Genomic DNA, 13,952 nt, shown 5'->3' with positions numbered 1-13,952 from the left:
TAAGTCACCATGAAAAAAATTTTTTTTTAGGTTATGGTCTTGATACATCTTCATAGTTATAGAACACTGTCTGAGATGTATGTATGATAAGGGATAAAATTGAGATGAGTGTGTCTCAAATTCATTGTAATTAATTTTCACTTAATATAGAACTTTTACATTTAAAACTTTTTTATAGAAATATTTAAAAGTAAGAAAAATGTTTCAATGCTTATGTTATATATAGAACCAACATTTGAATTGTGTGTGTGTGTGTATATGTGTATGGTGTGTATGTTTGTATGTGTGGGCTATGTGTGTTTGCACAATATCCCAGGAAACTAACAGGCACCAGCAGAAGTTAACATGGAATAGAGAATCATGAAATATTATGCATGAGTCATTAAGGTTGAAGAGGGGTTGTGGAAGGGAGTGCAGAGAGGGATGAAGGAGAAGTAAATAAAATGACCAGTGCCTATGAAAGAATATCATGACACCCAAATAGATGTCTTATAGGCTAGTAAAGTACATCAGTCCACAATCAAACCTAGCAGATTAAGTGGAATCAGATGGAGACTTAGACTAACAAGAATTCCAGATACCACACTGAATGCTTCCATCTCTATATGTAAGTTGGAGAGCAAATGTAAAGTATAGAAGCTCCATTCCCCTCTCATGAGAACACCCTAACACATGGTCCTGTACACATACATATACACATGGAACACACACACACACACACACACACGATGTCAGAAATAAAATAAATGAGTAAAAAACAATGAAATAAAAAACTTTTCAGAGATCAAGCTAAGAAAGTTCCTTAAACAAAACAATTGGATAAAAATATGTCCTATACATATCAAGAAAATTACTATATCATGAGAGGTATTAATGCAAAAATATGGGTTGGGAGTGTTGTACATAGCTAAGCTAACCAACTAAAAGCATATTAGTGGATACAAGAATAAGCTGAGATTTTGAACAGGTGTTTTTCAAAGGCAAAGATACAGGTGGACAAATGAACAGGGTAATGTTCTACTCACTAATATCTCTGAAATGCAATTAAAAAACAAGATGATATGTCAGCCCAAAACTGTTAGATAGTTAATCCTGGAGAGAAGAAAGATCAATAGAATAGGGCACCCTTCTGAATTGTTGATGGAAATTTAACTTGGTGTAGCTATGAGAAAAATAGCATGTATCACGTTTGCAAACACACAGAGTTGTGACAGCTTATCTTGAATTCACACTGCTTCTTAGATGAAACCCACCGAATGTTAAAGAAATAGATACACTACTAAGTTGTTTGTCACATTGCTTATAATGGTCACCTTATAAGTACAACAAACTATCAATCCTTATCTGAATGCTGAAAACAAGTATTCCCTTCCTTGACCTTTCTGCCATCCTCTTTCCTCTTCCTGTTTCTTTCCTGCCCATCTTCTTACATTTCTTCCTCTCTTTTCCTCCACATACTTTCCCACAAATACCACCTCAAAACTGACCAAGGTAAAAATCACAGAATATGCAAAAAATATTTTATTGAGTTTATTTATTTAGTTATTTGCTGATATATATTTTTAAATCATAAGTTGAGATTTAAAGTAAAATCACTTTACAGAGTATGATGAAGGTAACATAAAACACGATCATGGTCCAAACTCAGATGAGGAAGGAGATGACTGTGTTAAATTTCCATTATATTTTAAATATTTTGCTTTACAGTTAAAATTTTTGAAGACATGTTTGAGTTTCAGGTGTGAAAACACTTGGAAGCTCTTCTGGTGAGAAAGGCTGGGGATCTGCACAGTGTCCTCAGTAGAATCCATAAGACCAGTATCTTCCACAGCACAGTGGACGGCAGCAGCCATAACCATAGCCACCATAGCCACCATAGCCACAGCCATAGCCACAGCCATAGCCACAGCCATAGCCATAGCCAAGGCCACCATAGCCACCATAGCCACCATAGCCACCATAGCCACCATAGCCACCATAGCCACCATAGCCACAGCCACAGCCACAGCCATAGCCCAGGCCTCCATAGTATCCTCCGTAGTAGCACATGGTGTTAGGAGTGGAGTGTTCAGAGGAAGATTAAGCAGTAGGTTTCTGGAGTTTGTGTTTCAACATCTGCCAAGGACCTTTTATATACCTGGATGATTGGTGGCAAAAACCACAGGCATTATGACATCACCCAAGTCTCTCATATGCTTTAAAAAGTATCAGGGTGCCACAGTGTACAGGCCAGTAAACAGTGCATAACTGAGATAGTTGTGCACATATGTTAGGATGCCAAGTTCAGATCATGGGACTTAACATGAAAATTTGGATGTATTTTCAAGACTGGTTCATTCTATATTTAGTTTATTTAATACACACAAATTCTACTGTGCCATAATACAAATCATTGAAATCCCTCCCTCTTCTTTATGTTTGTGCATTTTGTAGTGCTCCATATTAAAAACTTATTGTCTTCCATGCTCTGATTTGTTATTATAAAATAAGTATATATTTCCTATGTATTTTTGATAAAAAAAATGATCCTGTCATTGGTTATGTTATTGGTAAGTTGATGATTTAATATATACATAAGTTAATTTTGTAATGTATTTTACCCTATTATGTTAATTCTACTGAGCATCATAGATCTTTTCATCTTGTGATATGTTCTTCAATTTCTCATTTGTATGCTTGTTTTTGCTACTATTTTTCAATTTCTACTACTTTGATTCTGTGGTACATTTTGAGATCAGATTCTGTGGTAGATCTAGCATCTCCTTTTTCTTAGTGTTGTTTTTGCTCATAGAGTCACCTTCTGCATTGATGTGATCATCAGGATTGTGCTGTCCAGATCTGTTCAGATCAAAATTGGAATTTTTATAGAAATTGCATGAAATCTATACATTGGTTTATCAAAAAATTCATTTTTTTAGTAATTCAACTGATCTATAAACAGGATGTGTTATTCCATATCCTAGTTTTTTCTTCAAATTATTTTCTTCCAAGTAACTGGATATTACTAAAAATTATGTTTAGCAACATGAGGGTAAGTGAAGAAGGTGGAGCAGTAGTAGGTAAGGTAGCTTTAGTGTTTTATGCATGTTTAAAGATCAGGCTGTGTTAATGATGTCACCTCTCTTAGGCTGACCGCATACTATGTTATGGTTCAATTAGCAGAAAAGCTGGACAGCACCAATTGGATTGAGGGGAATCAGAGAACAAATAGTAAGATACAAGTTGTTTGGTTAGAGCGATGGTGTCATAAGGGTCCTCGTTGCCATGGTAAAATGCCATGACCAAAAGCAAGCTGAGGAGGAAAGGGTTTATTTGGCTTACATTTCCTCATCACTTTTCATAATAAAAAGCAGCCAAGACAGGAATTCAAACAGGGCAGGATTTTGGAGGCAGGAGCTGTTGCAGTTCCATGGTAGCATAATCCTTACAGGCTTGCTCATCATGAATTACTCAGTTTGATGTCTTACAGCATCCAGGACAACAATTCTAGAGTTTCCAATACTCTGGAAGGGTTGGGTTCTCTCTCACAAATAACTAATTAAATGCTCAACAGTATTGCCTACTTCCTCATGGAAGACAGATTCTTAACTATGATGAAGTGATCCAATTCTATCATAGGATGTTAGTTCGTGTCAAATTGATACAAACTCTCCAGTTTAACTGATCCATGTCAACCTGAGAAACACATTCCTGTCAAATCACAACTCTCCTTGCATATTTATCCCCAAAGCCTCACAAAAAAACACAAGTAAATTTTAAATTCTCAATGTGTTTATAGATTCAAACACCTTAAAATTTCACTAAGCATTTGTTGAAAATACTGTCCTTTTTCCACTGGAAGGTTTTAGCTCCCTTATCAAAGATCAAGAGACCATAGGTGTGTGTGTTCATTTCTGGGTCTTCAATTCTATCCCATTGGTCTACCTGTCTGTCGCTATACCAGCACCATGCAGTTTTTTATCACAATTGCTCTGTAGTAAAGCTTTAGGTCCGGCATGGTGATTCCACCAGAGGTTCTTTTATCATTGAGAAGAGTTTTTGCTATCCTAGGTTTTTTGTTATTCCAGATTAATTTGCAAATTGCCCTTGCTAACTCAGTGAAGAATTGAGTTGGAATTTTGATGGGGATTGGATTGAATCTCTATATTGTTTTTGGCAATATAGCCATGTTCACTATATTAATCCTGCCAATCAATGAGCATGGGAGATCTTTCCATCTTCTGAGATCATCTTTGATTTCTTTCTTCAGAGACTTGAAGTTCTTATCATGCAGATCTTTCACTTCTTTAGAGTCACACAAAGGTATTTTATATTATTTGTGACTATTGTGAAAGGTGTTGTTTCCCTAATTTCTTTCTCAGCCTGTTTATTCTTTGTGTAGAAAAAGGCCTCTGATTTGTTTGAGTTAATTTTATATCCAGCTACTGCAGTGAAACTGTTTATCAGGTTTAGGAGTTCTCTGGTGGAATTTTTAGGGTCACTTATATATACTATCATATCATCTGCAAATAGTGATATTTTGACTTTTTCCTTTCCAATTTGTATCCTCTTGATCTCCTTTTGCTGTTGAATTTCTCTGGCTAGGACTTCAAGTACTATATTGAGTGGTGCTGGCACAACTGGTGGTTATCATGCAGAAGAATGCGAATTTATCCATTCTTATCTGCTTGTACTAAGGTCAAATCTAAGTGGATCAAGGAACTTCACATAAAACCAGAGACACTGAAACTTATAGAGGAGAAAGTGGGGAAAAGCCTTGAAGATATGGGTACAGGGGAAAATTTCCTGAATAGAACAGCAATGGCTTGTGCTGTAAGATCGAGAATTGACAAATGGGACCTCATAAAATTGCAAAGCTTCTGTAAGGCAAAAGACACTGTCAATAAGACAGAAAGTCCACCAACAGAGTGGGAAAGGATCTTTACCAATCCTAAATCAGATGGGGGACTAATATCCAATATATATCAAGAACTCAAGAAGATGGACTCCATCAAAGCAAATAACCCCATTAAAAATGGGGCACAGAGCTAAATAAAACATTCTCAACTGAGGAATATCAAATGTCTGAGAAGTACCTGAAAAAAATGTTCAACATCCTTAATCATAAGGGAAATGCAAATCAAAACAACCCTGAGATTCCACCTCACACCAGTCAGAATGGCTAAGATCAAAAATTCAGGTGACAGCAGATGCTGGCAAGGATGTGGAGAAAGAGGAACAATTCTCCATTGCTGGTGGGATTGCAAGCTTGTACAACCACTCTGGAAATCAGTCTGGCGGTTCCTTAGAAAATTGGACATAGTACTACTGGAGGATCCAGCAATACCTCTCCTGGGCATATATCCAGAAGATATTCCAACCGGTAAGAAGGACACATGCTCCATTATGTTCATAGCAGCCTTAGTTATAATAGCTAGAAGCTGAAAAGAACCCAGATGTCCCTCAACAGAGGAATGGATACAGAGAATGTGGTACATTTACACAATGGAGTACTACTCAGCTATTAAAAACAATGAATTTATGAAATTCTTAGGCAAATGGATGGACCTGAAGGGTATCATCCTGAGTGAGGGTAACCCAATCACAAAAGATCACACATGATAAGCACTCACTGATAAGTGGATTTTAGCCCAGAAACTTAGAATACCCAAGATACAACTTGCAAAACACATGAAACTCAAGAAGACGGAAGAGCAAAGTGTAGACATTTCGCCCCTTCTTAGAATGGGGAACAAAACACCCATGGAAGGAGTTACAGAAACAAAGGTTTTAGCTGACATGAAAGGATGGACCATCCCGACACTGCCCAACCCGGGTGTCCATCCCATAATCAGTCACCAAACACAGACACTATTGCATATGCCAGCAAGATTTTGCTGAAGGGACCTTGTTATTGCTATCTCTTCTGAGGCTAAGCCTGTGCCTGGCAAACACAGAAGTGGATGGTCACAGTAAGCCATTGGATGGAACACAGGGTCCCCAATGGAGGAGCTATAGAAAGTACCCAAGGAGATGAAGGGGTCTGCAACCCGATAGGTGGAACAACAACATGAACTAACCAGTAGCCCACAGAGCTTGTGTTGCTAGCTGCATATGTATCAGAAGATGTCCTAGTCGACCATCATTGAAAAGAGAGGCCCCTTGGTCTTGCAAACTTTATATGCCCCAGTACAGAGGAACACTAGGGCCAAGAAGTGGGAGTGAGTGGGCAGGGGAGCAGGGCATGGGGAGGATTTATGGCATTTTCAGAGAGGAAACTAGGAAAGGGGATAACATTTGAAATATAAATAAAGAAAATATCTAATAAAAGAAGATTTTCTCATAAAGAAAACCAAGATGATATTTAATCCTAAAACTATTAGAAAATTAATATCAGAGAGTAGAAAGATGAATGTTACATATTATGTGGAGAGTAGGGCATCCATTTCTATTGCTGATGAAAATGAAACTTGGTGCAGCTGTAATAGAAAAGAGCATATGGCATGTTTCCAAATATACAGGGAAGTGACAGGAGATCTAGAAGTCACACTGCTTCTTATACAATGAGACAAATCTCACTGTATCTAAAATAAATAGGTACACTGCTAAGTTTATTGTCACATTGTTTATAATGATCAAGTTATAAATACAACAAAATATCCATCGTTATGTAAATGCTGAAAAGTATTTCTTTCTCTCAAAGTCCCTGTCCTCCTCTTCCCCCTCCCTGTTTCTTTTCCTGTATATCTTCTTACATATCTTCCTCTCTTTTACTCTCCTCATACAGTCCCAGCAACATCACCTCACATATGACCAAGCCAAAAGCACAGAATATACAGAAAGCATTTCGTATGGTTTATTCATTTAGTTATTTGATGACACACATTTTTGAAGCATAAGTTGAGAGTCATATTTAAAATCATTGTACAGAGTACGATAAAATTAACATAAAACGCAATCATGGTCCAAATTCAGATGAGGAATTAGGTGACTGTGTTGTACTTCAATTGTATTTTACGTATTCTGTCCTGAAGTTATAAATTTTGAAGACATTGGTGTGTTCTTGGTGTAAAAAGACTTGGAAGACCTTCTGGTTAGAAAGGCTGGGTCTCTGCATAATGTCCTCAGTAGAAGCCATAAGACCAGTATCTTCCACAGCACAGTGGGCGGCAGCAGCCATAGCCATAGCCACCATATCCACAGCCATAGCCACAGCCACAACCATACCCTAGGCCTCCATAGCCATAGCCCAGGCCTCCATAATATCCTCCGTAGTAGCACATGTTGTCAGGAGTGGAGTGTTCAGAGGGAGATTAAGCAGTAGGTTTCTGGAGTTGGTGTTTTAACATCTGCCATGGGCCTTTTATATACCTGGATGATTGGTGGTAAAACCACAGGCATTATGACATCACACTAGTCTCTTGTATTCTTCAAAAAAAATATCAGGGTGCCATAGTTTACTGGCCAAACTGTGCTGCATAGCTGAGATAATTGTGCTCATATCTTAGGATCCCAAGGTCAGATCATGAGGCTTTACCATGAAATTCTGGATGAATTTTCAAGATTATGGATCAGTCTATATTTAGTTTATTTAATACTCATGAATCTCTCCTGTGCCACAGTAAAAATCATTGAAATCTTTCTCTTTTCTTTATGTCTGTGTGTTTTCTAGTGCGCCATACTGAAAATATGCTTTGGTTTTCCTTGCTTTGCTTTGCTATTATGTAATAAATATGTATTTATATGTATTTCTGATAAAAATGATCTGGTCATTGGTTATGTTATTGGTAATTTGATGAATTACTATGCACATAATCATGTTCTGTCATACATTTTTCTATGGTGTTTTAATTTTACTGATATGTGAACATAGTAGATCTTTCCATCTTGTCATATGTTTTTGAATTTCATTTTTCAGTTTTTATTACTTGGGTTTTTTTTTTATATATTTTGAGATCAGATTCTGTGGCAGATCTAACATCTCTCTTTCTGCTTAGTGTTGTTTTTGCTCTTAGAGTCACCGTCTGCATCCGTATGGTCATTAGGATTGTGTTGTCTAGTTCTGTTCAGAACAAAATTGGAATTTTAATGGAAATTGCATGAAATCTATACATTGGTTTATCAAACATGCTCATTATTTTTGTTAGTAATTCAACCAATCTATAAACAGGATGTTCATTCCATATCCTAGTTTTTTCTTCAAATTATTTTCTTCAAAGTAACTGCATGTTACTGATTATTATGTTAAATAACATGATGCCAACTGAAGAAGTTAGACCAGTAGTAGCTAAGGTAGCTTTAGTATTTTATGCATATTTAAAGATCATGCTGTGTTAATGATGTCACCTCTGTTAGGCTGACCTCATACTAGGTTATGCTTCATTTAGCAGAAATGCTGGACAACACCAATTGGATTGAGGGGATTAGACAACAAATAATAAGATACAAGTTGGTTGGTTAGAGCGATGGTGTCGTAAGGGTCCTTGTTGCCATGGTAAAACGCCATGACCAAAAGCAAGCTGAGGAGGGAAAGGTTAATTTGGCTTATATTTCCACATCACTTTTCATAATTAAAAGAAGTCAAGACAGGAATTCAACCAGGGCAGGATTCTGGAGGCAGGAGCTGTTGCAGCTCCATGGTAGAATAGTCCTTACAGGCTTGCTCATCATGAATGACTCAAGAATCTGATTTCTTATAGCATCCAGGACCACAAGTCCAGAGTTGCCACTACTCTGAAGGGGCTGGGTTCTCTCTCATCAATAACTAATTAAAATGCCCAACAGTATTGCCTACTTCCTCAAGGAAGTCACGTTCTTAACTATAATTAAGTTTTTCAATCCTATCATAGGACTTTAGTTTGTGTCAAATTGATACAAACTCTCCAGCCTAATTGACCCATACCTGTCAAACCTCAACTCTCCTTGCATATTTATCCCCAAGGCCTCACAAACAACACAAATAACTTTAAAATTCTCAAAGTTTTTATAGATTCAAACACATTAAAAGTTCACTAACATTACTATGTACAATCTTTTTAAAAAAATCTAGAATCTCTTTGAAAAGTTGAAAATATGTCAACTGTGGGTTACTGTAAGAATTAAATTAGTCTGAATACATTCTTACTTGATTGGGAGGAACCAAGGCACACTAAAAAATGACAAATAATCTACCAATGGTGTACATAACTGTTCAATATCTGGAATCTAATTTAAATTTTCTCCACTCCTCTCTACACCTGGGTCTCTTTTCTCTATCTGTTCTCTGCAGTTCCCACAGTTGCAGCTTGTCTTCTGTGCATGGGCAGCCTACACTGCACTGCTCCTGCTGCTCTTCTTGGTTGTCCCATGGGAATGGGATCCAGCCGCTCTCTGCAAAATAGATTGGTATCAAGAGTTGGGTATTAATGTGACAGGCCTAAGCATGGATCATGTTTATAGACTATAGACTTTGGATTAGCAAAACAGGCGAATGCTTTAAAAGTCCCTTATTAGGCTGCTTTAGTAGGAGTGTGGAAGATAGTGGTGCCAAGAGCAATGTGGATGATGACTGCCTAGTTCAAGAGTTTTCAGAGGAGAAGAATATAATTAAATGACCTAGAGACCATTCTTGTGATGTTTTGGCAAACAATGATTCTGCCTTTTCTTAAAATCTACCTGAGGCTAAATTTAATACTTTTGGATTAATGTGGTTTTCTTTGAAGTTTCAATAGACCATTCAAACCCAGAGACTCCCTTCTCCTGCTGCTTGCAGTTTCAGAATTTGAATTCTCAGCTACTTGTCCATCACTGTATCTGCCTGCATGCCATCATGCTTCCCTTCATGATGTAATAGTGGTACACCTCTGAAACTATACACAAGTCTTAATTAGATATTTTCTTTTTCTAGGGTGTTTTCATGATACATCTTCACATCATTAGAATATTGGCTGAGATATAGATAAGAGGAGAATTGATATACATTTGTTTAAAATTCATTGTAATTTTATTTTACTTAATATAGAATTTTTGCATTTAAACACTTTTATAGAAATTTAAAAGAAGCACCAATGCTACAAATATTAGGCCATATATATTGAATCAATATTTGAATGGGGTGTGTTTGTGTGTGCGTGTGCTATGTGTGTTTGCATAATATGTCATGAAACTAAAGACTTTGGGAGAAGAGAAGATATAAATAGAATGGATAAACAAGAATGTAACATTATAATTCAACATAAAAGCAGAGAGGGATAAGGAAAGTAGTGTGTACAGAGATGAAGGAGAATTAAATAAAATTAACAATGTCTATGAAATAATATCTTTACTCCCAAAGCAGACATCTTAAAGACCAGTTGAGTGTGTCATCCCACCATTAAACCTGGCAGATTAAGTGGAATCAGATGAATAGCCATACTAACAAGAATTCCAGAGACCAGCTTGCATGTCTCTACCTCAATATTTAAGGTGGAGAGCAAATGAGAAATGTAGAAGCCCCCTGTACTGGCAGGTTTTGTGTGTCAACTTGACACAGGCTGGAGTTGTCACAGAAAAAGGATCTTAAGTTGGGGAAGTGCCTCCATGAGATTCAGCTGTGGGGGCTTATTCTCAATTACTGATCAAGGAGGAGGGCCCTTTGTGGGTGGTACTATCTCTGGGCTAGTAGTCTTGGGTTCTGAAAGAAAGCAGGCTGAGCAAGCCAGGGGAAGCAAACTAGTAAGGAACATCCCTCCATGGCCACTGCATCAGCTCCTGCTTCCTGACCTGCTTGAGTTCCAGTCCTGACTTCCTTTGATGATGAACAGCAGTATGGAAGTGTAAGCTGAATAAACCCTTTCCTTCCCAACTTCCTTCTTTCCATGATGTTTGTGCAGGAATAGAAATACTGACTAAGACAGTTCCAAATGAAACCTTCCTGCAAGGACACACTAATACTTGATCCTGTACACATATACATGAACACATGCAACATATACACACATGATGTCAGAAAAATAAAAGAATAAAAAAAAAACATTGAAAGAGAAAAAAACTTTTCAGGGATCCAGCTAAGAAATTTCTGAATAACAAAACCACTGTATAAAAAGGCGTTCCATACAAATCAAGAAAATGAGGATATCTGTAAGGTGATTATATGGGTGGGGAGTAATGTACATAGGTAAACTAACCAGCTAAAAGAATATAAATGATGCTAAAATAAGCAGAGATTTAGAACATGTGTTTTTCAAAGGAATTAATGCAGATGGACAAATGGTCACAGTAATGTACTACTTCAGTAATATCTCTGAGATGCAAATCAAAAACATGATGGTATTTCAGCCCACAACTGTTAGAAACTTAATATTAGAGAGCAGAAAGATTAATGTGAGAAATTATGTCGAGAAGAGGTCACCCATCTCTATTGCTGATGGAACTGAAACTTGGTGCAGCTGTGACAGAAAAGAGCATGTGGCATGTATCCAAACATACAGGGAAGTGACAAGTGATCTAGAAATCACACTGCTTCTTATACAACGAGATGAATATCACTGTGTCTAAAATACATAGATACACTGCTAAGTTTATTCTCACATTGTTTATAATGGTCAAGTTAAAATACAACAAAATACCCAACTTTATCAGAATGCTGGAACGAATTTCTTTCTCTGAAAGTTCCTGTCCTCTTCTTTATCCTCCCTGTTTCTTTTCCTGTGTATCTTCTTACATACCTTCCTCTATTTTTCTCCACTCACACTTTCCCACAAATACCACCTCAAAAGAGACCAAGAGAAAGCACAGAATATACAGAAAGTCTTTTATAAAGTTTATTTATTTAGTTCTTTCGTAATATACATTTTAAAGCCTAGGTTGAGATTTACAGGTTAAATCACTTTACAGAATATGATGAAGATAACATAAAACACGATATGATCATGGCCCAAAGTCAGATGAGGAAATAGATGACTGTGTTGGATTTCAATTATATTTTAATTATTTTGTTCTAAAGTTAGAATTTTTGAAGACACGGTTCAGTTTCTGGTGTGAAAGCACTTGGCAGCTCTTCTGGTTAGAAAGGCTGGGTATCTGCCCAGTGTCCTCAGTAGAAGCCATAAGACCAGTATCTTCCACAGCACAGTGGGCGGCAGCAGCCATAACCATAGCCACCATAGCCACAGCCATATCCATAGCCAAGGCCACCATAGCCATAGCCCAGACTTCCATAATATCCTCCGTAGTAGCACATGGTGTCAGGAGTGGAGTGTTCAGAGGAAGATTAAACAGTAGGTTTCTGGAGTTTGTGTTTCAGCAACTGCCATGGGCCTTTTATATACCTGGATGATTGGTGGTAAAACCACAGGCATTATGACATCACACTAGTCTCTCATATGTTTTAAAAATATCAGGGTGCCACAGTGTACTAGCCAATCAACACTGCATAACTGAGATAATTGTGCACATATGTTAGGATCCCAAGGTCAGATCATGAGACTTAAATGTGGATGTATTTTCAAGACTATGGATCATTTCATATTTAGTTTATTTAATAATCACAAATTCTACTGTGTCATAATACAAATCATTAAAATCCCTCTTTCCTCTTCATGTCTGTGTGTTTGGAGTGCTCTGTAATAGAAACTTATTGTTTTCCTTGCTCTGCTTTGTTATTTTAAAGTAAGTATGTATTTCATAAGTACTTCTGATGGAAATGATCTGGTCATTGGTTATGTTATTGGTAAGTTGATGACTTAATTTCTACATAAGCATATTTGGTCATGTATTTTACTATATTATGTTAATTCTACTGAACATCATAGTTCTTTCCATCTTGTGATCTGTTCTTCAATTTCTTATTTGTATGCTTTTTTTTTGGTATTATTTTTCAGTTTTTATTACTTTAATTCTGTGGTAGATTTTGAGATCAGAGTCTGGGGTAGATCTAACATTTCCCTTTCTGCTTAGTTTTGTTTTTGCTCTTAGAGTCACCTTATGAATTCATATGGTCATTAAGATTGTGCTGTCTAGTTCTGTTCAGAAGAAAATTGGAATTTTTTTATGGAAATTGCATGAAATCAATACATTGGTTTATCAAACATACACATTTTTGTGTTAGTAATTCGACCAATCTATAAAGAAATACGTCATCCATATCATAGATTTTTCTTCCAATTATTTTCTTCAATGAAACCGGATGTTACTGATCATTATGTTAAATAACATGAAGCAAAATGAAGAAGATGTACCAGTAGTAGCTAAGGTAGCTTTAGTATTTTATGCATGTTTAAAGATCAGTCTGTGTTGATGATGTCACCACTGTTAGGCTGACCTCATGCTAGATTATGCTTCAATTAGCAGAAAAGCTGGACAGCACCAATTGGATTGAGGAGAATTAGACAACAAATAGTAAGCTAAAAGTTGGTTGGGAAGAGAGATGGTGTCATAAGGGTCCTCATTGCTATGGTAAAACGTCATGACCAAAGGCAAGTTAAGGAGAAAATTTGGCTTATATTTCTCCATAGATGTTCATAATTAAAGAAGTCAAGACAGGAATTGAAACAGGGCATGATTCTGGAGGCAGAAACTGATGCAGCTCCATGGTGGAATAGTCCTTACAGGCTTTCTCACCATGAATTATTCAGTCTGATTCCTTATAGCATCCAGGACCACAAGTCCAGAGTTGCCACTACTCTGAAAGGGCCAGGTTCTCTCTCATCAATCAATAATTGATAAAATGCCTAACAGTATTGCCTACTTCCTCATGGAAGACACTTTCTTAACTATAATGAAGTGATCCAATCCTATCAAAGGATTTTAGTTTGTGTCAAATTGATACAAACTCTCCAGTATAATTGACCCATGTCAAACTGAGAAACACATTCCTGTCAAACTACAACTCTTCTTGCATATTTATCCCCAAGACCTCACAAAAAAACACAAATAACTTTAAAATTCTCAAAGTTTTTACAGATTCAAACACATTAAAAATTCACTAACATGTAATATGTACATATTAATATGTA

General features: G+C 36.8%; 3 protein-coding genes across 9 annotated transcripts; all 3 read right to left on the bottom strand.

Moving 5' to 3' along the window:
- Positions 1-1,797: 1,797 nt before the first annotated feature.
- Positions 1,798-2,049, bottom strand: LOC110311200 (keratin-associated protein 19-7-like). 7 transcript variants are annotated; one of them, XM_085832168.1, is made up of 2 exons: positions 1,959-2,049; positions 1,798-1,883 (listed from the first exon to the last, which is right to left on the bottom strand). In XM_085832168.1, exons 1-2 carry the CDS (start codon positions 2,047-2,049, stop codon positions 1,798-1,800), a joined length of 177 nt encoding a protein of 58 aa, XP_085688294.1. The 7 variants fall into 7 exon arrangements, with proteins under 7 accessions (XP_085688294.1, XP_085688293.1, XP_085688296.1 ...); XM_085832167.1 differs by having other exon boundaries at positions 1,798-1,898; positions 1,971-2,049; XM_085832170.1 differs by having other exon boundaries at positions 1,798-1,918; positions 2,000-2,049.
- A 4,842-nt stretch (positions 2,050-6,891) lies between these two features.
- Positions 6,892-7,314, bottom strand: LOC110312120 (keratin-associated protein 20-2-like). Its single transcript, XM_021185665.2, has one exon. It carries the CDS (start codon positions 7,260-7,262, stop codon positions 7,104-7,106), a length of 159 nt encoding a protein of 52 aa, XP_021041324.1. The 5' UTR covers positions 7,263-7,314; the 3' UTR covers positions 6,892-7,103.
- Positions 7,315-12,031: 4,717 nt separating this feature from the next.
- On the bottom strand, positions 12,032-12,223 carry LOC110311223 (keratin-associated protein 19-7-like). The gene has a single exon (XM_021184468.2). The coding sequence runs from the start codon at positions 12,176-12,178 to the stop codon at positions 12,032-12,034; it is 147 nt and encodes a 48-aa protein (XP_021040127.1). The 5' UTR covers positions 12,179-12,223.
- Between the last annotated feature and the right edge of the window lie 1,729 nt (positions 12,224-13,952).

This window comes from Mus caroli, unplaced genomic scaffold, assembly GCF_978045245.1.
Source record: "Mus caroli unplaced genomic scaffold, Mus_caroli_1 scaffold_17, whole genome shotgun sequence".
In the NCBI taxonomy this organism is placed as follows: domain Eukaryota; kingdom Metazoa; phylum Chordata; class Mammalia; order Rodentia; family Muridae; genus Mus; species Mus caroli.
This window is presented reverse-complemented; position numbering and strand designations above follow the sequence as displayed.